Raw genomic sequence first — 26454 nt, 5'->3', positions numbered from 1 at the left:
TATATTTAGAGAAGCACTATTTTTAGTAATTTCAAAGTGAAAATAACCCAACAATAGAGAAATCAACGGTGTGGTATTAACTCCATGGAAGAGAACACAGCATTAAAAAAGAACAAATTACAGGGGACTTCCCAGGGAGGCCAGGTTTGATCCCTGGTCAGGAAACTGGATTTCACATGCTGCAAATAAAAGCATGCTCATGGCAACGAAGATCCCAAGTGCTATGTCTAAGACCTGGTACAGCCAAATAAATAAAAAATTAAGTTTAAAAAAATTAAAAATAAAGTGAATAATTCAGTGGCATTTAGTACATTCACAATGTCATACAACCATCACTTCTATCTAGCTCCAAAATATTTTGACCATCCTAAAAGGAAACCCTCTACCTATTAAGCAGTTGCACCTGATCCTGTGGTTCCCCCAGCCACCAATCTGCTCTCTGCGTCTATGTATTTCTCTGTTCTGGATGTTTCTTACAAATGGAGTCATATAATATGTGACCTTTATATCTAGTTTCCTACAGTTAATGTTGTCAAGGTTCATTCATGTTGCACTTTTTCTCCATTTTTATTCTACTCTTTTTCTGGAATTTCTATTGTGCAGATACTAGAACTTCTTTTTCTATCTCATCTCTCTCTTCTTTTTCTTCTTTTGGGAGAATTCCTTAACTTGGTCTTTCTAATTTATGGATTCATTCTCAATGAAAACTTTCTGCTATTAGATCACCTATTGTGTTGTCTGACATACCATTGTGGTAATTTTTATACATGGTCCTGTATTTCTTTGATACTTCTCCCATCCAAAGATGGATTCTATGTCTGCCCACCCCTTGAATCTGGGCTTTGTACCTGCTTGACCAGTAAAATATGGCAGAAGTGATGCTGTGCCCATCCAGCCCTGGGCCCAGGAGACTGTCCTGCTTCTTAGGATGCTTACTCACTCATGGGCTGTAGCCACTGTACTATGAGGAAGCCAAGCTGCCCAGGGAGAGGTTCACATGTAAAGGACCCAGTGTCCCTGGTCCACAGTCCCCTTGAGCTCTTAGCCTACAGCCAATAACAATCTACTGGTCATGTGAGTGAATCATCTTTTTTTTGTTCATGCCCCTCGGCTTGTGGAATCTCAGTTTCCTGACCAGGGCCCCTGGCAGTGGAAGCTCGGAGTCCTAACCACTGGACCCATGGGGAATTCCCATGAATCATTTTCAAAATGAATCCTCCAGCCCCAAGTGATGCCATGTGGACTAGAGACAAGCTTACTCAGTTAACAGATTTGTGAGCAAATAAATATTTCTGTTGATTGTCACTCTAAGTCACTATCTTTTGGGGTAATTTGTTATGAAGCCATAGATCACTGGGACGATTATATTTTTCTCTACCTTATATTTCTGCTTGTTCTTTTAAAAGATATTTATTTATTTATTATTTGGCTGCACTGGGTCTTGGTTGCCACTCTCAGGGGCTTTTCTCTTATTGCCATGCAGTGGCTTCTCCTGTTGCAAAGCATGGTCTGTAGAGTGCACGGGCTTCAGTACTTGTGGCATACAGGCTCAGTTGCCCTGCAGTATGTGGGATCTTAGTTCCCTGACCAGGGGTCAAACCTACTTTACCTGCGTTGCAAGGCAGATTTTTTTTTTTTTTAATTTATTTATTATTTATTTTTGGCTGTGCTGGGTCTCCTTTGGAAGGTAGATTTGGTTGCAGTGTGTGGTTTTCTCATTGCAGTGGCTTCTCCCGTTGTGGAGCACAGACTCTAGGTGTGTGGGCTTCAGTAGTTGTGGCACGCGAGCTCTGTTACTCCACCACATGTGGAATCTTCCCGGACCAGGGATCGAACCAGTGTCCCCTGCATTGGCAGACAGATTCTTATCCATTGAGCCACCAGGGAAGTCCCGCAAGGCAGATTTTTAACCACTGGACCACCAGGGATGTTCCCTCTGCTTGTTCTTTTTTATACTTTCTTGTTTCATATGGCTAATATTCTACTTTATCTTTTGTAATATGTTTATTAGGCTAATTTTGAATTTTTGATCCATGTATTCTGATCCTTTCCCCAATAGATGTTTTCTTTTTTTAATTTATTTATTTTCATTGGAGGCTAATTCCTTTACAATGTTGTAGTGGTTTTTGCCATACATTGACATGAATCAGCCACGGGTGTACATGTGTTCCCCATCCTAAACCCCCCTCCCACCTCCCTCCCCATCCCATCCCTCTGGGTCATCCCAGTGCGCCAGCCCTGAACACCCTGTCTCATGCATCGAACCTGGACTGGTGATCAGTTTCACATATGATAATATACATGTTCCAATGCTATTCTCCCAAATCATCCCACCCTCGCCTTTTCCCACAAAGTCCAAAAGACTGTTCTTTAAGATGTTTTCTTTTGAAATGTCTGTGCTTGTCAAATGTCTGTTTCTTTTTGCCTGTTATTTTTGCCCATGAGTACCCTGATGGTGCAGGCTACTTAACCAGTCAATAGTATGAGGGAAATTGTATCCTAGCTACAGAGTCTCGTAAAATCTAAGGTTTCAGTTGGACTATAGTAGCCTATCTTCCCCACATAGCACCTGACCCTACCCCTGAGACGAGAGGCCAGGTGAGAACTATGGGGAGATTTTGTGGAGCATCAGGGAAGACCAAGGAGGAGGCACCTGTTCGTTCTTTATTCAAAAAATGTGTTGGGGCCAAGACTGAAGATACCAAGTTGAGGAGACTGAAACGGTCCTGCCAGTGTGAAATCCACACACAAGAAACATTAAAGATCTCCACCAACATACTTCTTCCTGCAGTGAGTCCTATGAAAGGAAAGTGCCTCACAGGAGGATGAAGTGGGGGTGGTGGGAAGGTGGGGTATGTTTCAGAGACGTTTTCTGGAGAAGAAGCAGTATTCTAAGTTGAGACCCCCTCCATACAAAGGAGTTTGGTAAATGGGTGTCGGGGTGGGTGGGTAGAAAGGCATCTTTTCAGGCACAGGTGTTGCACAGAAACCCCTTGAGTTTGGGGAAGTGAAAGAAGCCAGAAAGGCTGAGGCTGGGGCAGAGGATGAGGACAGATAAAGCTGAAGAGACTGGAGGGGCCAGATGGAGCAGGGCTTTGTGGGCCAAGAGAAGAGTTTGGGCTTTCTTTTCAAAACAGGTGGCTCTTAGGACTTCCCTGGTGGTCCAGTAGCTAAGACTCCATACTCCCAATGCAGGGGGTCCAGGTTTGATCCCCGGTCAAGGAACTAGATCACATATGCTGTAACTAAGAGTTCGCATGCCTGCAACTAAAGTTCTGGCATGTCGCAATGAAGACCTGGTGCAGTCAAATAAATAAGTAAATATTTTTTAAAAAAAGAGAAGAAATGGCTCTACCATGAGCAGGGAGTTCATTGGAAGGCTGCTACTATGGGCAACTGAATGTGGCATGAAAGACAGGCCAAATCAACAGGTCTTCGCTGGGATGAGAGTTGGGTAGGGGCCAGAATAGAGGTCAGATCCCAGGTCCTCCTGCAGGGCCCAGAGACTGATTCCTGATCCCATCCCAGAGACAAAGGTCAGAGAATGCAGAGTCTGTGGTAGGTTGGAAAGATACCACTAATTCTGATACTCTAAAACCCTCTGAGTCATAAAAGGGAGAAAAAATGGAGGTGGGCACTGAGGTTTTCTGATAGAGAAAATGCTGAAAGAATGGTCTAGAAAGATAAAGATATTAAAGTAAAGCCACCTGAATAAACTTATCTGAAGCAATGGCATAGAAAGTGAAAGAAAATTGAGAGTAAAGAAATAAATGGAAAAAAAAAAAAAAAAAAGGCTTGGTTAGATAGCATCACCAACTCAATAGATATGAATTTGAGCAAAAGGAGATAGTGGAGGACAGAGCAGCCCGGTGTGCTTCAGTCCTTAGGGTCTCCAAGAGTCGGACATGACTTAGCGACTGCACAATAACAAAGAGGAATCTCCAGGAGGTGAGACAGAAAAAGATAAAATTGAGATGAAAGAACTTGGCTAAAGAATGCAATGCAGCGTCTGAAGATGCCCGTGGGGCTGGGCGAGGGGAATGGGTGTCCTTACTTCCAAGAAGGAAGCAGCCTCTGGTGAAAGGGCACGGATCCCCCCAGCAGCCTCCAACAGAGAGGCACTGTGGGATGGGCGAAGGGATGGGATCTTCCTGGGGCTCCCTCGGTTTCCAAGGACGCGGAGGAGAGGTGAAAGACAGGGATGATGAAAATGGGGATAGGATGCTGAGAAGGCCCCTGGGCGGTTCTTGAATGAGCTCTGCGCTCCTGCCTACCCTTCCCCGGCCCTGCATCACAGAAACGTCACTGAGCGCTCACTAGGCCGAAAGCTCACCTCGTGCCCCACCTCAGGAGCCCCCAGCAGCCCCAGAGCATTTCCTCATTTTACAAGCACTGCATCCGAAGCTCAGAGACGGCGGCTCACCACCCGAGGTCACACAGGAATCGGGCCTCCCCAGGGCGTGGAATTGTACTGCCCCCCCGGGGGTTTCACTCCTCCAGGGCCCCCCTCAGGGAGGAGCCGGCCCCGAGCCCCTCCTGCTCCCCGCCCCCGAGGGGCGGCCCGGGGGGCGGGCGGAGGAAGTGAGCGCAGCGGGGAGGAATGTGAGCGGGCGGGGCGCGCCGGCCCGGAGCAGCGGGGACAGCCGGGCAGGCGGCCGGGGCGGCGGGCGCGGCGGGGCCGAGCGCGCGGGATGCCTCACTTCACCGTGGTGCCGGTAGACGGGCCGCGGCGCGGCGATTATGACAACCTCGAGGGTCTGAGTTGGGTGGACTACGGGGAGCGCGCCGATCGGGAGGACGCGGACGGTGAGGGCCCGCCCGGTGGGGTCCCGGGCCGGGGCGGGGAGCGGGCCTTGCGGGGCCAGCTGGCGCACAGACGCCGGGCCGTGCGCGCACACGTCGAAGAGGGCCCAACTTAGTTCTTAGACTCCTTCGCCGCTAGACAGTCCCCAACTCCTCGCGCGCAGACACAATTTTCCTGGGCCCCCGGCGCCTGCTGTAGCGGTCGGGCCTCCCTCCCCGCCCCAGCTCCTCCCTTGAGGGCCGCGGGCGGGGGCTGCAGACGTGGCTAGGCCAGCGGGGCCGCCCGGGGCGCGAAGAGAGCCGAACCTGCATCTCTGGCTCTTCCCGGCTGGGAGCGACAGCCCCAGGCGGGACCCCAGCCGTCTCACCTCCTGCCAACCGCCCCTAACCTCTTCTCGTCTCGCCTACACTTTTGTGCTTCAGCATCTCTTTCCTTAAAACAACCCTCTCTCTCCTCCGCTCCCCTCCCCTTCTCCTTCCTTCTGTGTGCCGCCCAACACCCCAGTCCCCCCGGAGGGAAGCCTGAAGGGGTCTGTGGGGCACTGTCTGAGTGCTACATGGATCCCAGCTTACATCTGTAGCTACAGAGGACACCTGTGGAGCACTCACACGGGACCAGGCTTGTCTAGGCACTTTACCTGAATTAACTCCCCCTAATTTAGTTTAATCCTCCTAATTTCCCGCCCTGGGATAGGTAGTGTTACTCTCGATTAGGAAGGAGTGAAGTGAGGCATGGAGTGGTTATGTAACTTGCTCTAGGGGATTCAGATCAGGATGGGAGATTCCAGAGTCCTAACTCTTAACCTAGCTGTTAAACTGGGCCTGAAGGTAAACCCGGCTTCCCCCTCCTAGGTGCCTGCCCTTGACTTTCACCATCTCTTTCCCCAGGGCCCTGTCCTTGCAGGGCTCACTCTTGTGTGAACACTCCAAGAACCTGTGTGTGTGTGTGTGTGTGTGTGTGTGTGCAGCAGCACATGCATGTGTAGTTGAGTTCGTGCAAGTGTACCGCTGTGGAGTACCGCAGAGCCAGAGTGGGGTCAGGATAGCACATTCTTGTGGGCTACGGTGATGAGGATGGTGATGTGACTGATGACAAATGCTTGCTCTGTTACTGACCATGATGGAGATCTGCAGGGGACATGCGTGTTGGTGGCATATGTCAGGTGATGTTATCTTGATCTGACTTGGATCTGTCTCTGATGGGGACCTGACTGAGGTGATCCATGCTTCATGTGGGTGATGGCTGTGTGTGTCACTTGACTGCTGTGTGTGGAGATGGCACAGCGCAGTGGCATGGGCTGCTGGACATCATGGAAATTTAACAGGCTTGACAGCTTGTGAGGGTGTGCACACCTCAACCCCTGCCGGCACCTGCCCCAGCCTGGTACCAGTGAACAGAGCAGGAGCCGGCAGCCATCCCTGCTCCTCTGTTAGCCCTTGGAGGCTCGCTCTCCCCAGAGGCTGGGTTGGGCTGCATCCCTAAGATCAGCTTGGACCAGCAGGTAGGCAGAGCGAAACCCAGCCTCAGGCTCCGCCTTGGCCTCTCACAGGGGACTATAGGGAACTGGCTCCTTCACATTGGCTGAGTCCTGCCAGGTCCCTCCAGGCTGGGCCAGCTCCTCCCACTATCCCCCCCACCTCTTCTTCCTCCCTTTCAGCCAGATCCGTGACTGTGTCTGCAGTATGGGGGACATTCTGCACCCTGGTGAGTGGTTATGATCCTTCTAGTTGGGGGCTGCAAAGGGTCAGGGGCACACAAATAGTGACCCTGAGGGCCATCTCATGGGACCCCCCTTCCCCCCCACCGGCCTGGTTATCTGAATCTCTCAAGGCCCATACCTCTGGTCCAAGGGCATAGATGGACCTGTTCATCCAGCCCACCGTGGCCTGTGGGCAGAGGGTGAAGAGGTTCTAGAGGAGTACCCCTGGCAGATACCTGTACGGGGATACCAGGAGTGTCACCTGGATCCCTGCTTGCAGCTGGCGCATTCACAGCTGCTGGCCAGAACACACATATGTGTGTATCTCAGAGGCAGCCCCCAGGCCCCGTCTTCATGCTGTGGTTCACCAGGGGTCTCAGGTGGCATCTGAGTAGCTTTGGCCTGGCAGGCATGCCCAGACCTGCCCTGGGATTTTTGGAATAGCTGACAGCAGTACAGATACCCAGGCACTGCTTAGACCCCACCTCCCCCCAATTCCCACAATCCCATGGGAGCTGTCCTTAACTGGGGTGGTTTTGGGGAACTCCATGGAATCCCTGCTGGGTGTCTGGCACCAGGCTGTCCCTTTTCTGAGGCATTTGGAAGAGTGGATGTTATTAGCTCTGCTTCATAGGAAAAGAAACCAAGGCAGCACAGAGAAGGTAAGCAGGTTGCCCTGCGTCACACAGAATCCAAGCTTGGCTTCTGGCCACTGAGCACCAGGAGCCTTGGATACACACATCATGGCCAAACTGCAAACCCCAGCCACTCTTTAGCTGTGGCCTTTCCGCAACCCTGGGATGCCTCCTGGAATGGAAAGGGCTCCTAAGCAGGAGTAGGGAACCCACAGCTCAGCTCTTACCTGGATCTAGGGGATCCTGGGACCCAAGTTTGGCCCTCTCACTGAGTCACTTTGCCTCTGAACCTGAGCTTTGCATTCCTTGTTACGAAAAGAGGGTAAATGATGCCTACTGGAGTATTGCTATGAGAACTAAAGGTAACCTTTGGAAGGGCTCTGAGCTGCCCTGGCATCATGGCTGAAGGGACAAGGGATCGACTGGGTCTTGCAGGACCATCCACAGGCATTTTGGGGGGACTGCTATGTGCTCAGCTCTGTGTTTTCTAGACACTAATGCAGTCCTTAAGAGAGGCGGGGTTAGGGTTGGACAATGGTGGTGGTGAGGGGGGGGAGGCTGCAATGCAGGAGTCTAAAATGATTTATCCTTTACTTTCAACCTACTTCCACAGAAGGGTCAGAAGAGACAGACAACAAAAATTCCTCCCCAAAGGACTCTTACTGTAAGAAAGATCAAAACCATGCAGAGGAAAGGGACAGGGACTCTGAGGCAGATGGTGACTGGATTTCTAAGAAATAAATTTAGCTTAGAGATTCCTGGCAGCCAAGGCAGAAAGGGAAACAAGATGAGCTCTTATAGTTGCCTTTTTTGGACAGAATAAAGCCTCTGACTTATTCAGGGAAGATATTTTTGTTTGTCACAAAAATCTAAGAGTAGTTTTCAGTGACTTCTCACTGAAGGACCATCCGTGTACTAGGCATCAAGGGCACAGCAAATGTTTTAGGGTGTCTGAGTAGCTACGTGACCACCCCTCCCACCCCGAGGCTTTAACTTGATTCTGTAGGCTGGCCTCACCTCTTACTATCTCTGTCCACTTTGCCCTTAGCACTGACCTACACACAGACTTGTAGCTTCTGGTACTGAGCTGGTTCACTTATTTAGCTAGTCCAGGTTCCTAGAGAAGGTGATGTACTCTTTTTACATCCTGTGGGAAGGAACAGCTGATTTTGCCCCAGAAATTGTCATCAACATGCTTTACCTGTCAGTCTCTTGGGGCAGTAAATAATCCATAGCACAGCACCTATTGAGTGATTGTTGGCTCAGAGAAGTTAAGTTTCATATTGATGGCAAGAGGACGTATCAAATGGAGGAGGTGTCATTCAGTATTTTTAGCTGCAAACAAGAGAAATGGATTGGGGGCTGTTTAACCAGAGAAGGTTGCCAGGTAGCTCTCACAAAACCAGGCATGGCCAGAATACCCCACTAGTCTGGATCCGTGAAGACACTTCTGTTGGCCACCTCCATCACAGGACACCAGGCCAACACTGCTGCTGTAGTCATTGCCATCCAATACCAACGTGGCTTCTTTGAACCAAGATGTCAGCTGTGAGGCCTTCAGTCACTGCCACCACAGTTTCCAAACTGCAGGGTTTTTTCTCCCTTAGCAACGAGAAAAGGACTCTTGGTGTCTTCTGCCTGCTTCATGGAAAGCTGGGAATGTCACCCACTGAGACTCACAATGGACACGGTTTGGAAAACGAAAAGAGTGAATGCTGGGTGGCCAGAAAAAGCGGCCCAGTTTTGAGTGTCGAGGCAGCTGTATTAAAAGAAGGTGCATCTGGCTCCTTTCTGTGAGGTCTCCTTGGTGCTTAGGCCTTACCTCATCGGCCCGGGGGGTAGGTAGACGGGGGGACTGGCCACTCGCCTAGTCTCGGGCAAGCGGCTGGTATCTGGGGACAGGGAGGTAAACAAGTGAGTCCTGCCTACAGTCCTTGCCCAGTCCCACACCCACGGGGGCAGGCTTTCGCAGGGCTGTCCCAGATGACCCTAGACAGCTCTGGGCGCCCACTTCCGTACACTGGACAGTCTCCTGCTTGCTGCTCCTCCCGGCATGCTTCAGGCCGCCCTCAAGAATGCCGTCCCCGTGCGGTGCATGATGGGGTGGCTAGCAGGTGGCTGGCTGATCATGGCGGCAGAAGGCGCCCTGTGTGGCTTTCTCTATCTGGAGGGTAGCTCTTGGGGGAGCCCTGAGGACACTGAGCCCTTGGCACCGTGCACATTGGGTATTCCAGAAGGGCTGGGGAAAAAAACGGGACTGTGAGTCTCAGGGGTGGTCTGAAGGCGGGCCTTGACTGGGCCACGCCCTTCTGCCGCAGACTCCGCCCCTTGGTGTTAACAGTGCTGAGCTAATGCGTCTGGGGCTCCTGTGCCCCCTGCTAGATGAGTGTTACGCTGGGTTTTGATCATTGGCCAGTCTGCCAATTCTGGCTCTTTCAAGGAGGCTGACAGGGTATGTTGGGGAAACTGAGGCCCAGTATTGTTACACTGGTCCCTAAAGTGCTCCACAGAGATGACAGCAGGCCTGCTGGGAAGAAGTGCATGCTGGGAGCTCAGTAGGCAGTCCCTGACTAGGATTCTGTTTTTCTCTCTCTACAGGACATGGCAACCATAAAGAGAGCAGCCCTTTCCTTTGTCCCATGGAAGCTTCCAGAGGAAGTGACTACCATGACAGGAACCTGGCACTGTTTGAGGTAGCTGAGGAGCCATTCTGGGCCATGGGTGTGGGCGCGCAGGGACCTGTCAGGACCTAAGCCTTAGCTAAGCAAGCCGGCTGGGTGTTGTGCCTCTTTATGTCTGGGCTCCTCCTCCAGTCTCCGCTTGTCTGTCTCGCTCGCTTGGCAGCCAAGCTGCAGTTCTCTTGGCCTTTTCAACTGAAACTGCTTTCCCAGAGGTCTCTACCTCATTACTACCTCCAAGAGTGTTTACCTTTGACTTCCATGCAGCCACTCAGCAAGGTCACCACCTCTCAGGATTTCTAACCCAGGATTTCCTTTGTCTCCTTCACATCTGGGACTTCTCACAGTCCACAATTCTTCCCTCTCCTGTGAACTCTTCCTTGTCCTTCCTGATTGACTCCTCCAACTCTAGCCCCATCAAGTTCACCAAGACCTGGTGCTTCTCACTGAATTTGCCCCTTCTCCCCATATCTGTAACCTCAGTGGATCTCTCTCTGGAAACATTCCCAATTTTGTGACTTTGGCCTTGAATTTTATCATTTTCAGACTCAAGTCAGAAGCTGGCTCTGGGTTGAAGTCATGGTTTAGGCCCCTAAATTCTGACCCACATCTACCCACATTCTGTGGAAGTCTCATAGGCTCTTCAGTCTCCATAGACTTGCAAAGACCTGCATCTTCACTTCTTACTCCAAGCCAGTTTCTCCTTGTGTGTAGGGTCAGAAAGGAGCTGATTGATAGGGAAAAACTAAATGTGGACAATAGGCAGGTAGAGACACAGTGCTCAGGAAGCTGTGCTAGATGCTGTGCCATATCTTGAGCCCTGGGAGGCCTCTTGACTTGGTCCCTCCCAAAGATGAGCTAGGGGGCTAGGATCCCACCTTGGGGATTGAGGTGGGTTATTCACAGGGTGTGGGGAAGACCATCCAGGAGGTTCACGGTTTGGGCAGATAAGAGAGACTTCACTTGTCCCACACATCTCTCTTTTGACTCCTCTTTTAATTTCTTTGTTTCCCTGGGATCACTAGGGTGTCTATTTGTTGAGCACAGATGTGAGTTCCAGAGGCCTACTCATAGCTGGGAGGTAGCCAGCCAGAACAGGCAGGATGAAGTGTGCCAGTCGCCTGTCTGCCCTACCCTTTCCCCTGAGGCAGGTAGTTTTGCAAATGGGCTGGTAGTGATTGAGCCAAGGTGGGGCAGAGAGAAGTGAGTGCTGGGGTGGGGCACCCACACCTGCCCAGTTGGCTGGCTTGGGCTTCCCCAGGCAGGAGCCCAAGCCTGCCTCAGGGCTTGGCAAGGGACCAGAGGCCAGGCTGCTGGCTACACACAGGTAGCCTGGTGCCAGTTGGGCCCGTTGCCAGAATGCCCTGTGGCTCTGTTTACAGGAAGAGCTGGACATCCGGCCAAAGGTGTCATCTCTTCTGGGCAAGCTCGTCAGCTACACCAACCTCACACAGGGCGCCAAGGAGCATGAGGAGGCTGAGAGTGGAGAGGGTGCCCGTCGGAGAGCAGCCAAGGTGAGCTGGTCAGGGGCAACAGAGAGGCTGCTCCTAGGAGGACAGAGTCAACACCATGGAGTTGGCAGTTTCCCCATGTAGCTGTTAGCATCCCAGGGAAGTAGGTGCCAGGTGTGGTAAGCGTGGAGGATGGGCACTGAGTATTTTGGCCTCAAGGAGGCTTCAAGGGCTGGGCTGAGGAGGAGCCCCTCAGGGCAGAGGATGAGGGAGGCCCTCAGAAATAATGGTGGGAGCGACCACTGCCTTTACTTAGGCCTGTGTGTGTGCGTGTGTGTGTGTGAGGCATCATGCTAAGCAGTGGGTTCTTTACCACTTGCGTATCAACCTCACAAAAAATCTGTGAGGCAGTTTCTATTATCATCCCCACTTTACAGGTGAGGAAACTTGAGTGTCAAAGATGTTAAGTAACTTGCCTAAGGTGACTGAGCTAAACAAGGTCAACACATAACACTGGGAGACTTGTGGGTTTCCTGTGAGGTATGTGACTGTGTAGGATGCCAGATCACTGGCATCCCATCAGGATGGATAAGGGTGTTACCTTTGGTACTAGGAACCTTGGAGCTATGTGACCTAGAGCAGATGACTAAACCCTTCTGCCCCTCTCTTTGTTGGCTGCACTGGCAGACCTCTCCAACAGCCCCTGGGTTCCTTGAGCGCTGCAACTGAGGGTGATAGAAGTAAAACACTGCCTCCTGGGGCTTCCCTATCTCTTTCCTAGTCTTATCCCTGTTCACTCTCCAGGACTCTGGCCCTCCAGTCATCCTCTCTTCAGGATAACTTTGTTGTTATTCAGTCGCTTGGTCATATCCAACTCTTTTGCGACCCCACTGTAGCCTGACAGGCTTCTCTATACATGGATTTCCCAGGCATGAATACTGGAGTGGGTTGCCATTTCCTCCTCCAGGGGATCTTCCCGACCCAGGGATCAAACCCATGTCTCCTGCATTGGTAGGTGGGTTCTTTACCACTGGAGCCGCCAGGGATGACTTTACCCTAACACTAACCTGTGTGATGGGGCTGTTTAACTGAAGGCTGGGTTGTTTTTTTCCCCCCGATGTATTCAGTTTAGAGGCAAAACAGCTTTTTTCTCCATGTCTCCTGACTCCCTGAGGTTTGGGAAGCAGCTGTGACCCGAAAGGAGCTTGTGTCTGGCACTAGCTGACCTCTTGCTGGAGGTCAGCACAGGCAGGAGGAGCCCTTGGCTGGAATAAACCGCATCCCAGGTCTCAGACCTGCCCTTGAGATTTGGGCAGGTCTTTGAGATTGCCCTTGAGATTGCCTTTGCCTTTGAGATTACTGAGGTGGGTGAGGAGAGAGGAGGTGAGGACCAGGTGGCTGTGCACCCCTCATGTCACTCTTCTCGGAGGCAACCCAGCCCACACTTGAGAGAGGACAGCTGAGATCTTGGGGTCACACAGACCTGACCCCCACCCTATCCTCTTGGTTGTGATTTTGATGATATTTTCTGAACTGCAGATAGCAGAGAACTCTGTCTATCTCTAGCTATCCCTGTTTAGCCCTGCAGTGAGGGGTGAGATCCTTGGGTAAGAGTCTCCTCTCTGTCCTTTCAGGCCAAGTCCAGGAAGCCAGTGGTTGGGAGTAAAAAGGTCCCTAAGAAAGGCTAGAGTACATCTCAACAAGGTGTTCTGGGTTGGTGAAGGGCTGTGGTCCCTTGGCCTTATGTAGAGCCTGTGAGGATGCTGGAGTCCAGCCTAAGCTTACCTGCCAGCTCCCCTGGCCCTGGGTTTAAAGATGCAGAGGATGGCTGAGTGTCCCAGCGCTAGTAGCTGTTTCATGGAGAAAGGAAGAGGCTTGTCAAGTCCACAGCAAATCAGCAGAAAGCTAGGGAGCTGGGGCCACTGAGCTGTGGTCCTCACCCAGGCGGGTGTGAGCAGGGGCCTCAGAAAAGAAAAGCTTAAAGCCGGAAGGGTGGGCCTCCAGTCAGACCACACCAAGACCCAAGGCAGCCTCTCCATGGCAGCCACTCTAGCTGTGGCCTGGTGACCTTCTGAGGCTGCCAGAGGTTATTTAGAGATGCAGAAAGCATTTCCGGCCCTGCCCTTTCCCATACTGCCCCTTTTCCCAGAGTGACTCAGCCTTGAATGGGGAGGCTGGGAGCTGCCACTATCCAGTGGATGGTCTAGGGCCTCTGAGAAGGGCTCAGTCAGAACCCACATGAGGGGTATCCGTCACCCGCTCTGTGCAGGACAGCTTGAGGGACCATTTGTTTTTACTTGGGGCCCTCCCAGGCCCTTCTGGGGTCCTTTAGGCTGTGCACAGATCCTGTGCCTGGCCTGGGCCCTGGAGAAGAGTTCCTGTGGCCACGGAGTTCTTTCTCCCACCCCAGCTCTAGAGCAGCAGGCTTTGCTGGGGGTTCTGGTGGAAGCTCTTAGGACCCCACTACTCAGTGCTGTTCTTATGTGGGCTCAGTTCTTCAAGAAGGCACCAGCCATAACTCTGTGCTTCAGCATCTGCCCTGGCCTCCTGTTTAGCCCCTACTCTGCCCTTAGGTAGTTGACAAATCCTGCCTGGATGTGCCCATTAAGACAGACTTTCCTTACCTGCCCTCCAGCCTGAGTCTTTATATGCAGGACTTTCCCAATAGGTTGTCCCAGAGGCCTTCTAAGGCATCACTCACTGGGCTTAGGAGCACCTTTTGAGCACCTGCAGGGCCTGCTGATGATAGAACAGTGAACAAGCCAAGTTTACCCCACTATAGTCATTCGAGTGAACAGTTACCATGACCTGTCATGACCACTGTGATGGAAGGGTATATCAGATGCTGAGGGGATGCAAGAAGAAGTACTAACTCCACCTAAGGCAACCTGGGGAAACTTCCTGGAAGAGGCAACAGTTAAGTCTCCTGAAGGTTTAACTGAAGAGGAATTTGCCAGGCTGTAAGGCAGGGATAATCATCCCAGGCAGAGCCTAGCACATGCCCTGGTTCAGAGGCTCTGAGGGTCTGATGTTGTCAGGGGCTGAGACTGACAGAGGTATGGGGCATGCCTGGTGGCCCAGGCCAAGGAGCCTGGCTCACACTGGATTACAGTATAGACAATGCAGAGGAGTTTTATTAAGGATGATGCGACTGGTCTTGGTTTTCAGAGTCCTATTCTGGCAGCAGAGTGGGCTGGAGCACGGATAGGCGGACAGGCATAAGAAGTCACTAGCCAGGTGCCCCAGGTGTAGCGCCCCAGCATCAGGGGAGCAAGGTAGACTGATCTCAGGGCACCTTGAGAGGCACACTGGGTAGGACTTACTTTCCTCTGGACTGGATGGAGGTGTTGGAGAGAGGGGGGGTCAGGAACAACTTTTTAGACTCTGGCCTGGGTAACATAGGGCCTGCTGGCTGAGAAAGTGGAGGTCTGATATAGACCTCACTTTCTGGAAGTGTGAAAGAAGAGAGGAAGGGAAGGTGGCAGGACCATGAAGGGGAGGTGAGGCTCAAAAGCTCGCACATGGGGTTTGGAAAAGAATCAGGTTTTATACCTCCCCACTCCCCACTGTTTCTTCATTAATGAAGGTCAGCACAGACATCCAATCAGCTCACTCTCTGTATCCCCAGGTCTCCACTTGAGATGTCCTTCTCCAGCCTATTCTCTGGCAGAATACCCTGGAGGTGGGGACTACCAAGCAATGAGGGGCCCCCTGATGCTCCGTCTCCCCTCTTCCCTCCTGCTCCATAGGCACCCAGCATGGGCACCCTCATGGGCGTGTACCTGCCCTGCCTGCAGAACATCTTTGGGGTTATCCTCTTCCTGCGGCTGACCTGGATGGTGGGCACGGCCGGCGTGCTGCAGGCCCTCCTCATCGTGCTCATCTGCTGCTGTTGTGTGAGTATCGTGGTGGGGCAGGGCCACGGCTGCCCCACAGAGCCCGCCCAGCTGAGCTGCTCACCTCTGCCCTCCTTCCCACAGACCTTGCTGACGGCCATCTCCATGAGCGCCATTGCCACCAATGGTGTGGTTCCAGGTGGGTGCGTGCCATTCAGGCCTGAGGTGGGGAATGGGCCCAGAATCCCCTTTGACATGCCCGGGAACACTCATTCCCTGCCCCCCAGACAGTTTGGTGGTGCGGTCTTAGTCCTTGATTCCATGAAAGTGTCACCACTTAGGAGCATCCCTGCCTGATAGAATTTGAGATCGCTGTTGTTTTATGTTTTATTTGTTTGGGATTTGTTTTGTTTTTAGTATAAAAGTAATTTTTTAAAAGGGGTGCTGGGGCTGATAAAGAAGATGATAGGGCGTTCCTGGTGGCCCAAGTCAATGAGCCTGGCCCACACTATGGATTGTAGGGTTTCCCACCAGGATGATGAGATTGGACTTGGTTTTCAGAGACTCCACTTATTTGTTTATTTAGCCATGTATTTATTATACCTTCCCTATGGACTCCTGGATACTTACTTTATTCTTTGGTTCATAATCTTAGTACTATCATTTAATTTTTTGCTTGCACCATTCTACTTTGGGTATTTGGCTATTCAGGTTGTCTCCTGTGTTAGAATCCTTTTTTATTTTTTTCAAATAACAGTTTTATTAGTATTAATATAAAAGTAATAGGGAAAAAACAATATATGTTTACCAGAAGAGGGATTTAAAGTATAGAAAAATGTAGAAAAAAATTGAAGAGTACCCATAATCCAACCAACCTGAGTTCATAACTGTTAGTTAGCCTTTTGGTCCATGGTTTTAGGGTCTTATAAAGTATTGAGATATATTGTTTTCCCCAAACTCTGTGTGTGTGTGTGCGTGTGTGTGTGTGTGTGTGTGTATGTATCTCAAATGCTGAAAACAGTTTATTTGGTTTTTTAAAACAGGATTGATATTATCTAATTTATGTGATTATTTTCCTATTCTCTGCTTTTTCACTGTTGTAAACATTGTCATGAACAGTCTTGCCCACTGATCTTTGTTCATGCCCCTGGCAGTTTCCTTAGGAGAAGGTCCTCAGGTCAGTTCAGTCGCTCAGTCGTGTCCGACTTTTTCTGACCCCATGGACTGCAGCACGCCAGGCCTCCCTGTCCATCACCAACTCCCAGAGTCTACTCAAACTCATGTCCATTGAGTTGGTGATGCCATCCAACCATCTCATCCTCTGTTGTCCCCTTCTCCTCCCGCCTTCAATCTTTCCCAGCATCAGGGTCTTTTCAAATGAGTCAGCTCTTCCCATCAGGTGGCCAGACTATTAGAGTTTCAGCTTCAACATCCGTCCTTCCAATGAATAGGAGAAGGTCCTAGAGGTGGGATTATAGCGTGAAAAGGAGTAGCCTTTTTAAAGCTTCTTGATCCTTGTTCCCAGATTTTTCACAGATAAGTTTTATCAGGAGCAGTTTCAACCAGAAGCATGGGATGGCTCTTGTCGCCTGCACCCTCACTGGCCCTGAGGCCCAGGGTTGACTCAGTCTTGCCAGGGGTGTTAGACTGTGATGGAAGCACAGATTCAGGGCTGGAGAGTCAGCCAGGACAATTACCCTGTGGCTGGCCCTAGGGGCAAAAAACTAGATAAAATACAGTCCCTTCCCTGGTCTGGAGGGTCAGCTAACAGAGTTAGCCCTTGGGAAGGGTGTGCGGTGTGCTAAGATGGGACACAATCAGCCAGGGGAATCTGTGGGGACTGACCTAACTCCACTGAGGCTTTGCTGTGGACCTAGAGCTGCCCCAGCAGAGTAGTCATCTCACTGGCCCATGCTGTGTGTTGGAGTCAAATGAAATCAGGTCCACCCCCAGCCTGGCCACTTATTAACCATGCTATCTTAGGCAAGGTTGTCTAAACCTTCTGCTCATTTGGAAATAGGAAAAGCAGTCCCTGTGCCCCTGGATGGTTGTGAAGGGTTGTCATGGGAGACCTAACCCTCTTGAAGAAAAACCAGCCTTGACCTGTGTATGCTTTTTCTTTTGTAGCTGGGGGCTCCTATTTCATGATCTCCCGTTCGCTGGGGCCAGAATTTGGAGGTGCCGTGGGCCTGTGCTTCTACCTGGGAACAACATTTGCGGCAGCCATGTACATCCTAGGGGCCATTGAGATCTTGCTGGTGAGTCAGGCTAAGTCCTGGCCATTTCTGTTCTTGTCGGAACAGCCCCTTTCCTATAAGCCCAGGCTCTTCATGCTCCTCTCACGTCTGGCCCAGATCTACGGCTTACAATGAGGAAGGCCTCTTTGAGGGAGAAAGATCTTTGTTCAAGCCAGTGTCCCCTTCAGCCCTTTCCCAGGTTGGATCGGGCATGGAAGGGGCCTGGCAGTCTTCATCTTGGCCCTGGATGTTCCAGTTGCCCAGGCAATATTTCAGCTGTGGCAGGTGGTCTGTGAACTACTGCATGTAACGTTATGACGGATCTTGGTGGTGATGCAGAGCCTGTCTCCCGGGCTCATGTGGGCTCTGGGCAGCTCTGTCTCCTCCAGGGTTCTGTGCCAAGGCCTCTTAGATCCATCTTATCATCTTAACAAAATCAGGGAGGTCAGTACCCTCTCTGTGGGCCCCAAGTGTGCTCTGACTCAGCTTCCTGCCTCCCACTGGACTGCCCTGGTGGTGGGGAATGAGCGGGAGGGGCAATGGGGAGGATTGGCTAACCAGTGCCCGCCCCTGGGTATACAGACAGTAGATGTTTAGAGGAACTGCCTACCTACTTCCTCCTCCAGATCCTCTGTCTATAGCATGGAGCCTATTCCTGGATATTCTGGGGGGTTTATTTTTGTTTTACTATTTCTGACGTTCCTACGTTTATTATCTGGATTTCTTCTGTAAGGAAATTTGTCCTTTTTCCATTTGTTTATTTATTCAACCATGTATTTATATCAGTATGGACTCCTGGATATTTATTTTTATTCTTTGGCTTGTAATCCTATACTATCATTATTTATTTTGTTGTTCCTCAAACTATCCCACTTCTATTTAGCTATTCAGTTCAGCTCCTGTGTCCGGATCTTTTTTTTTTCTTTTTTGTAAATAATAGCTTTATTAAGATATAATTCACATAAAATTCACTGCTTCCCAAGTAACTAAGTGGTAAAGAATCTGCCTGCCAATGCAGGAGATGAGGATTTGATCCCTGAGTCTGGAAGATCCCCTGGAGGAGGAAATGGCAACCCACTCCAGTATTGTTGGCTGGAGAATCCCATGGACAGAGGAGCCTGGTAGGCTATAGTCCATGGGTTGCAAAGAATCGGACGTGACTGAGTGACTAAGCACATACTCCACATAGGAAAATTGATTCTCCTTTATCTGTCTTCTTGTTTCAGACCTACATTGCCCCTCCAGCCGCCATTTTTTACCCAACAGGCACTCATGACACGTCGAGTGCCACCTTGAACAATATGCGGGTATATGGGACCATTTTCCTGACCTTCATGACCCTAGTGGTATTCGTTGGTGTCAAGTATGTGAACAAATTTGCCTCACTCTTCCTGGCCTGTGTGATCATCTCCATCCTCTCCATCTATGCTGGAGGCATCAAATCTATTTTTGACCCTCCTGTGTTTCCGTAAGTAACCTGGGAGTACCTCCAGGCATTACACTGACATCCTGCCTACATGGATGGCCTTCTCTGTAGAGGCTGCCGGATGGGAGCAAGTTGGGGTCTTGGGCTGAGCAGCTGCTGATGCTTTCACCTCCCCCATGTCCCACAGAGTATGTATGCTGGGCAACAGGACACTGTCCCGGGACCAGTTTGATGTCTGCGCCAAGACGGCCGTGGTAGACAATGAGACAGTGGGCACCCAGCTCTGGAGCCTCTTCTGCCACAGCCCCAACCTCACGGCTGAGGCCTGCGACCCCTACTTCCTGCTCAACAATGTGACTGAGATCCCCGGCATCCCTGGTGCAGCTGCTGGTGTACTCCAGGGTGTGTACTCCCTTCCGCCTGCTCACCCCCGCCCCCCACCCCCGCAGCCGAGCAGAAGGAGGGAACGAGCATGGAGGGACAGGGTAGCACAGAGCCGCCCTTGTATGGCCAGCTCAGGAACGGGAGGCAGTTCTGGCTGCCTTCCCAGCCCAGCAGTGTCCTCTCAGCCCAGCTCCTGGCAGCTAAATTTCGGTTGAACGGAGCCTGTTTTGGCCAGTGTCCCAGGCCTGCAGCAGCCCCCCAGAAAGTTCTGGCAGCCCCTCTCTCCCCAGCCACCAGCCCCTGACCCTGCCTGGGATAGTTCTCACAGGAGCCATAAAGGGCCTCTGTCTCAGAGGCAGGCAGTGGCTGACAGTGGCGGTTCAGCCACCTTTACTTTCCAGACTTCCAGCCAGCCAGTCCTTCCCTGTAGCCAGAGTGGCCCTGTGGCTGAAACCACAGCCATCAGGCTGAGGTCATCCCCTTGAGCCCCCAGAACCTCTTACACCTGCAGCCCCTGGCTGGGCTGCCCCAGACTTCCCTGGGGCTGCAGTGGTGATGCAGCTGCCCCCACAGAAAACCTATGGAGCGCCTACCTGGAGAAGGGTGAGGTCGTGGAGAAACATGGACTGCCCTCCAGGGATGCCCTTGGCCTGAAGGAGAGCCTGCCCCTGTACGTGGTGGCTGACATCGCCACATCCTTCACTGTGCTGGTTGGCATCTTCTTCCCCTCAGTAACAGGTAAGCTCTCTTGCCCACCCACGCTCCCTGCCCCCACTCCCGAGGGAGCCCCTGAGGGAGTCTCATTGTTTTTGGAGGCATCATGGCTGGTTCCAACCGCTCTGGGGACCTCCGAGACGCGCAGAAGTCCATCCCAGTGGGGACCATTCTGGCCATTGTTACCACTTCCCTTGTCTGTATCCTTTCCTAGGCCTGGCATTGTGGCAGGGGGGTGCGCAGGCAGGAGGCACTTCCTTGTATTTAAGTCACCACCTGGCACGTGCAGACATGTATACACATGCATGCATGTATACATCACCCCTCACACACATGCATACATTCAAGGGGTTTGTTTGTGCCCGACATGAAACCTCAGCTGCAGGTGTCCTGAGACTTGGGCGAGGGGGGCCCTGGGGCCCTGTGTGGGGAGTGAGTGGGGACAGCAGGGGTAGCAGAGGTCCAGCTTTCCTTGACACGGCTACAGACTTCAGCAGCGTGGTTCTCTTCGGTGCTTGCATCGAGGGTGTGGTCCTCCGGGACAAGTAAGTGAGCTGGGCCCCTCCCTGTGGCTGTGGGCTCAGCTTCTGCTGCCCAGACCCCAGCCCCTCTCATACTCGTGGTCCCACACATGTCCTCAGGCTGCTGGTTGTCAGTGGTGGGTCAGTCCCACCAGGACTTTGGCTTCTAAGAGGATGCTGACATCAGATTGGGTCTGGGCTGGAAGGATAGGGGCTGGTGGACTAGCCTCTGCTGAGGGCCAGAGTTCTGGCCCCTGTAGCTGTCCTTCTTGACCCCTGCCAACCCTCACACTGGGCAGCCCCAGCCAGGGTTTTGGGGGCTCCTTGTATGGTCTGAGCCCGGCCCTTGCAGGTACGGCGATGGTGTCAGCAGAAACCTGGTGGTGGGCACGTTAGCGTGGCCTTCGCCCTGGGTCATCGTCATCGGCTCCTTTTTCTCCACTTGCGGTGCCGGCCTGCAGAGCCTAACTGGGGCACCACGCCTGTTGCAGGCTATCGCCAAGGACAACATCATCCCTTTCCTCCGGGTGAGCTTCTTACAGTCCCCCACCATCTGGGTGCTCCTAGTCGTGCACACTGGCCAGGGAGAGAAGTAGACAGTCAATCCAGGTGCATGTTATCCTGCCAAGGGCCAGGGCCAGGCAGCCATCCATGGAGAGCTGCTGCTGGCAGAACTGCCTGGGCCCAGAAGCCCCAAGGCCTGTCTTCACTCACAACAGAGAAACCTGGGGAATTGGAGGGCGGAGTACCTGTCAGGATAGGTGTGGCTGTGACTTGAGCCCGAGGGACTTGGAGATGATGGAGGCCAGGCTGTGACTTGTATCCTGATGTGTGGAATGGGACCAGCTTCTTCGCTTCTGACCCCATCGCCCCTGGCGTGTGCAGGTTTTCGGCCATGGCAAGGCAAATGGTGAACCGACGTGGGCCCTCCTCCTGACAGCACTCATCGCTGAGCTGGGCATCCTCATTGCCTCCCTGGACATGGTGGCCCCCATTCTATCCATGTGAGCTGGGGGCCAAGGCAGGGCAAGGGTCCTGGGAAAGTCTCCTTGCATCCTCAGCCACACCCTAGCCAGGAGCCCTGCCCAGCAACTCCTCTGTGACCCTGTCTAATGTTGAGGGCACAACTGGGAGACGGGTTAGGCTGTTGGGGGATATTTGCCTGGCAGAGCTCAGCCTTCTGAACCTCAACCTTCCAGTGCTTACTCAGAGGTTTTAAAGAGACCAGTAGGTCCCTTGTGCCTCTGTGAGAGACCCCCAGAGCAGGGACAGGGCAAGCAGCAGTCTCAGCACCTTTGATGAGGCACCACTGTCCCATCCACCTATTTGCAAGTTGCTTGCTTTTAAAGTTTTGGAGTCAGCTGGGCATTTGAGTCTGCCAGTGCCCTGCAGGAGGTGGCAAACACGCAGCAGTTTCCTGGGGCAGTTCATGTCCTTGCTCTGTTCACCTCTGCCAGTGCCAGGGCCACTTTGCCCCACCTCACACACCTTGCTCCACAGCTGGTGCTCCGTTTGCTTGTTCCATTACATCTGAGCCACCCTTTACCACCCCACGCAGCCTGTAGGATTGACTGAGCTCCCTTCGCCCCAAAGCTGTGCCCCCAGCCACAGCCAGGCCTGCCAGAGTCAGTGCTCTCCTGTTCCCCCAACACACCTCCACTTGTTACCGCCCAGCTTCACCCACACCTGAAACTATCCTTGCTGCAGTTTTCTTGGGTGGTGGCCCCTTACCGCCCATGTCAGGATGTGTCTCAGCCTTGATGCTGTGGCTGCTCCTCCTGCAGCCCTAACGGGACTGAGCACTGCCCCTACCATGAGAGTCCCTGCCCTGTCTCATCAGCCCTCCTGCCTTCTTGTCTGTCCTTGCTCACCCACCAGCTGAGGGCAGAGGTGGGCAGCCACTCCCCGCAGCCTTCTGTCTTTCCTGGGGGGCTCAGGCAGTAGGCCTCTTCCGTCCTGGTCTCCCACACCCACTGAAATGTCCCTCAAGTGTCTCTAATGCAGTGACTCAAAATGGCCCTCCTCATGTTCTCTGACCCCCTCTCCCCACACTCATGAAAGCCCCTCATCCAACTGGTCTCCCAGGCCAGAGGCCTGGCTTTTGTCTAGCTGTATCCAGGCACTGAACTCTCCTTTACACCATCCTCTTCCACAGCTGCTCCCTCTGCCCACAGCCCCCTGGCCTTCTGCCTGGAACATCCTCAGACCAGGCTCTGCGGGTCCCAGCGCAGTGTCCCATCCACATCTGGCCCTGGTGTGGGCGAAGTGAGGCTGAGATGACCCTCCTGACCATGCAGGGCAGAGCTGTGACAGTCTCGGCTCCTCATCTAGGCCCAGCCTGGGGAGGGTCCGGGACATCAGGTACCTGGCTGCCAAGGGGGCTGCTCAGTCCCAGCTGCTCCTTGTGCTTCAGGTTCTTCCTGATGTGCTACCTGTTTGTGAACCTCGCCTGTGCTGTGCAGACACTCCTGAGGACCCCCAACTGGCGGCCTCGGTTCAAGTACTATCACTGGTATGTGCCAGCTGGGCCCCTGAGCCAGGTTGTGGGAAACCATTCTGGATGGGGTTTGAACTTTCTGGGCAACAGTTTCTATTGGTGAGAGTCTGGGAGGTCTTTCCCTGATTCTGGCCCTTCCCCCATCTCTGGCCCAGGGCACTGTCCTTCTTGGGCATGAGCCTCTGCCTGGCCTTGATGTTTGTCTCCTCCTGGTACTACGCCCTGGTCGCCATGCTCATCGCTGGCATGATCTACAAGTACATCGAGTACCAAGGGTGAGTGCGGGTGCCACCCGCTCAGGTGCTCGGGGCTGCTGGGCTGGGCTGTAGTCGGGTGTGGAGAGCTGAGCCATCCTTCATTAAGCGACTGTGGCGCTGGGGCTGGGGGGCTGTGACTTAGGCCTGGTCCCTTCCATCCCACATACACATGGACACAAGTCCTGGGGGGGACTCACTAGCCTTCGGGGGCTTCTGCAGGGCTGAGAAGGAATGGGGCGATGGGATCCGAGGCCTGTCCCTGAGTGCCGCCCGCTATGCCCTGTTGCGGCTAGAGGAGGGCCCTCCTCACACCAAGAACTGGCGGTGAGTCACCTGGGCCTGGCGGGGGCAGTCGAGGTTCTCAGGGGGCGGCCCTGTGAGAGGGGAGAATCACGAGGTGCTGGCTTCCCTCCCTAGTCCGTGTTCCCTGTCCTGAACTGCCAGGGGTGCTGTCCTGCTTATCAGGCCCTTGGATCACTGCTACCTGAGGGGGCCTGTGAGCCAAGAGAGGAGGGAGCTGGGCTCCCTGCAGACCTCTGGCCCTAGTCTCAGGCCACCTCTCCATCCGGCCACTCAGGCCTCAGCTACTGGTGCTGCTGAAGCTAGATGAGGACCTTCACGTGAAGTACCCGCGGCTCCTCACTTTCGCCTCCCAGCTTAAAGCCGGCAAGGGCCTGACCATCGTCGGTTCTGTCATCCAGGGCAGCTTCTTGGAGAGCTACGGCGAGGCCCAGGCTGCTGAGCAGGTACTGCTGGGGTGGGAGTCGGGGGTGGGAGGACCCTGAACCGGACTGGAGATGTCCGGGCTGTAGCTGGTGCAGAGAGGAGGGGACCAGTCCTGGCCAGCCAGGCGAGAGCTGAGAGCGGGAGCCAGGTGGGTATGAAGGTTCCATCTTGCAAGCATGGTCTCTGGGTGGGCAGCTTGCCCCCATGTCCTTCCCCACCACCAAGCAGCTCTGTACCCTGGGGCCTGGGCAGGGAACCCAGCAGAGGGGACATGGATGGCCTTGCCTTCTGACCCGGGTATGTTCCCCACAGACAATCAAGAACATGATGGAGATTGAGAAGGTGAAGGGCTTCTGCCAGGTGGTGGTGGCCAGCAAGGTGCGGGAGGGGCTGGCCCACCTCATCCAGTCTTGCGGCCTGGGAGGCATGAGGCACAACACCGTGGTGCTGGGCTGGCCCTACGGCTGGCGACAGAGTGAGGACCCACGCGCCTGGAAGACCTTTATTGGTGTGTGAGACTCAGGGCCTGGGCTCGACCACATAGGGCAGAAGCCAGGGGTCAAGCAAGGGCAGAGGCCAGAGGGTCATGGGCTGACAATCGACAGTGCCCCTCCTCCCCAGACACCGTGCGCTGCACCACGGCTGCCCACCTGGCCCTGCTTGTGCCCAAGAACATCGCCTTCTACCCCAGCAACCATGAGCGCTACCTGGAGGGCCACATCGACGTGTGGTGGATTGTCCACGACGGCGGCATGCTCATGCTCCTGCCCTTCCTGCTGCGCCAGCACAAGGTGGGCCAGGCGCTCAGGCCGTGGTGCGAGGGGCTGGGCCCGTGCAGGGAGGGGGTGCGCCTGAACCGCCACCCTCCGTGGCCGCAGGTTTGGAGGAAATGCCGGATGCGCATCTTCACGGTGGCCCAGATGGACGACAACAGCATCCAGATGAAGAAGGATCTGGCCATCTTCCTATACCACCTACGTCTCGAGGCAGAGGTGGAGGTGGTGGAGATGGTGAGACCCCTGCCCGCCATAGCCCCGTGGATGCCCTGCCCCACCCCCATAGCCCGGTCTTCATGGCTCACCCACTCCCCAGCACAACAGCGACATCTCTGCATATACCTACGAGCGGACACTGATGATGGAGCAGCGCTCCCAAATGCTGCGGCAGATGAGGCTGACCAAGACAGAGCGGGAACGAGAGGTCAGTGACCTTCCTCCGTTCAGGGCAGGGTCCTGCCTTGGGAGAGGCCATCAAGTGGGAGCATCAGAATGACTCACTGCAGCCCCCCTTGTTTCCCTGAGGCTGGGTGATCACGCTGGGCCAGCTTGGCCCCCCACGGCGCTGAGGCGACCTCCTCTGGTTGTCCTCAGGCCCAGCTAGTCAAGGACCGGCACTCAGCCCTGCGGCTGGAGAGCCTGTACTCGGATGAGGAGGATGAGTCTGCAGCTGGGACTGACAAGATCCAGATGACATGGACCCGGGACAAGTACATGGCCACGGAGCCCTGGGACCCCAGCCACACGCCCGACAACTTCCGGGAACTGGTGCATATTAAGCCGTGAGTGCAGCAGAAATGGACCCAGCCATATCCAGGCCTGGGGGCGGAGGTGGGGTGTGGGCAGATAAGCCCGGTGGGGTGGTCCAGGGGTGGGATCCATGATCAGCCGCGTTATCTGCAGGGACCAGTCTAATGTGCGGCGCATGCACACGGCCGTGAAGCTCAATGAAGTCATTGTCACACGCTCCCATGACGCCCGCCTGGTCCTACTGAACATGCCCGGCCCACCCAAGAACAGCGAGGGTGATGAGAACTGGATCCTTTGGTGGGTAGGTGGGCAGTGTATGAGGTCAGGATGGGCACTCCTGTCCCTGGATGCCCTGAGGGTTTGCAGGGTACCCCAGCTCTGCTTGATGGGCCAGACTTCCCTGCGTGTTTCCTTGGGTGTGGCTTCCTTGACTGATGCCCCGCAGACATGGAGTTCCTGGAGGTGCTGACCGAGGGCCTCGAACGAGTGCTGTTGGTACGTGGTGGTGGCCGTGAAGTCATCACCATCTACTCCTGAGCCCAGTACAGACTTGTGGCCTAGAGTGAAGGTGTCCTGGGTAACACACAGCCTCCCTCCAGCACCCACCTGCCAGCCCCACTTTGCCTGGCCTCACCCTGGACCCAGGTTTACTAGGTCTCCTTGGAGCCTGGGCCCAGACCTGGCCATGGAGATGGATCCGAGGTCCCTCAGGACCCTGAGAGGTTCGGGGACTTGCCCGTCCAGCACGCCAAGATGCCTGTCCTGACTGGAGAAGACTGGTTGGGGCTGATGTGGGGATTGAAGGCAGCTGGCCCGGGAGCGCTATTTATTGCATATTTATTGTTTGGATGTCACCATCAGAGAGGAGGGGAAGGGTGACGAGGGAGGGATCCGGCCCAGCCCGCCTGCAGGAAGATCTGACTCAGCTCCTGTGGGCGGGGACCCCCACCAAGCCAAGTTGAATGGAACCAGCCAGCTGAAGCCTGACTTTTTTCAATAAAACATTGTGTACTTCTGGGCCTCCCGCTGCCCCAGCTCTGTTTCCCCTGGCACGGGGGAAGAA

General features: G+C 53.7%; 1 protein-coding gene across 3 annotated transcripts; it reads left to right on the top strand.

The window, feature by feature from the left end:
• The first annotated feature begins 4637 nt into the window (after positions 1-4637).
• On the top strand, positions 4638-26411 carry SLC12A4 (solute carrier family 12 member 4). Of its 3 annotated transcripts, none has more exons than XM_061138764.1 (24): positions 4638-4806; positions 9737-9831; positions 11199-11330; positions 15017-15163; positions 15248-15302; positions 17231-17361; positions 18567-18808; positions 18954-19168; positions 19724-19888; positions 19966-20064; positions 20352-20409; positions 20738-20912; positions 21271-21389; positions 22799-22897; positions 23038-23157; positions 23359-23463; positions 23717-23885; positions 24178-24373; positions 24487-24656; positions 24744-24875; positions 24958-25065; positions 25236-25423; positions 25545-25680; positions 25839-26411. In XM_061138764.1, the coding sequence occupies exons 1-24, from the start codon at positions 4692-4694 to the stop codon at positions 25926-25928; spliced, it is 3261 nt and encodes a 1086-aa protein (XP_060994747.1). In that variant the 5' UTR covers positions 4638-4691; the 3' UTR covers positions 25929-26411. The 3 variants fall into 3 exon arrangements, with proteins under 3 accessions (XP_060994747.1, XP_060994746.1, XP_060994748.1); XM_061138765.1 differs by lacking the exon at positions 4638-4806 and adding an exon at positions 9252-9363; XM_061138763.1 differs by having other exon boundaries at positions 25545-26411.
• Positions 26412-26454: the final 43 nt, after the last annotated feature.

Source organism: Dama dama, chromosome 4, assembly GCF_033118175.1.
Source record: "Dama dama isolate Ldn47 chromosome 4, ASM3311817v1, whole genome shotgun sequence".
Lineage (NCBI taxonomy): Eukaryota > Metazoa > Chordata > Mammalia > Artiodactyla > Cervidae > Dama > Dama dama.
Note: the sequence above shows the minus strand (reverse complement) of the source record. Positions and strands in the feature narration are given on the sequence as shown.

Excerpts from the sequence above, each read along its gene's own strand:
- SLC12A4 (XM_061138763.1), top strand. The coding sequence starts at position 4,692 with ATGCCTCACTTCACCGTGGTGCCGGTAGACGGGCCGCGGCGCGGCGAT. Across the intron at positions 15,303-17,230 it reads CACCAATGGTGTGGTTCCAG|CTGGGGGCTCCTATTTCATG; the intron begins GTGGGTGCGTGC and ends TTTCTTTTGTAG. Across the intron at positions 17,362-18,566 it reads GGGCCATTGAGATCTTGCTG|ACCTACATTGCCCCTCCAGC; the intron begins GTGAGTCAGGCT and ends TTCTTGTTTCAG.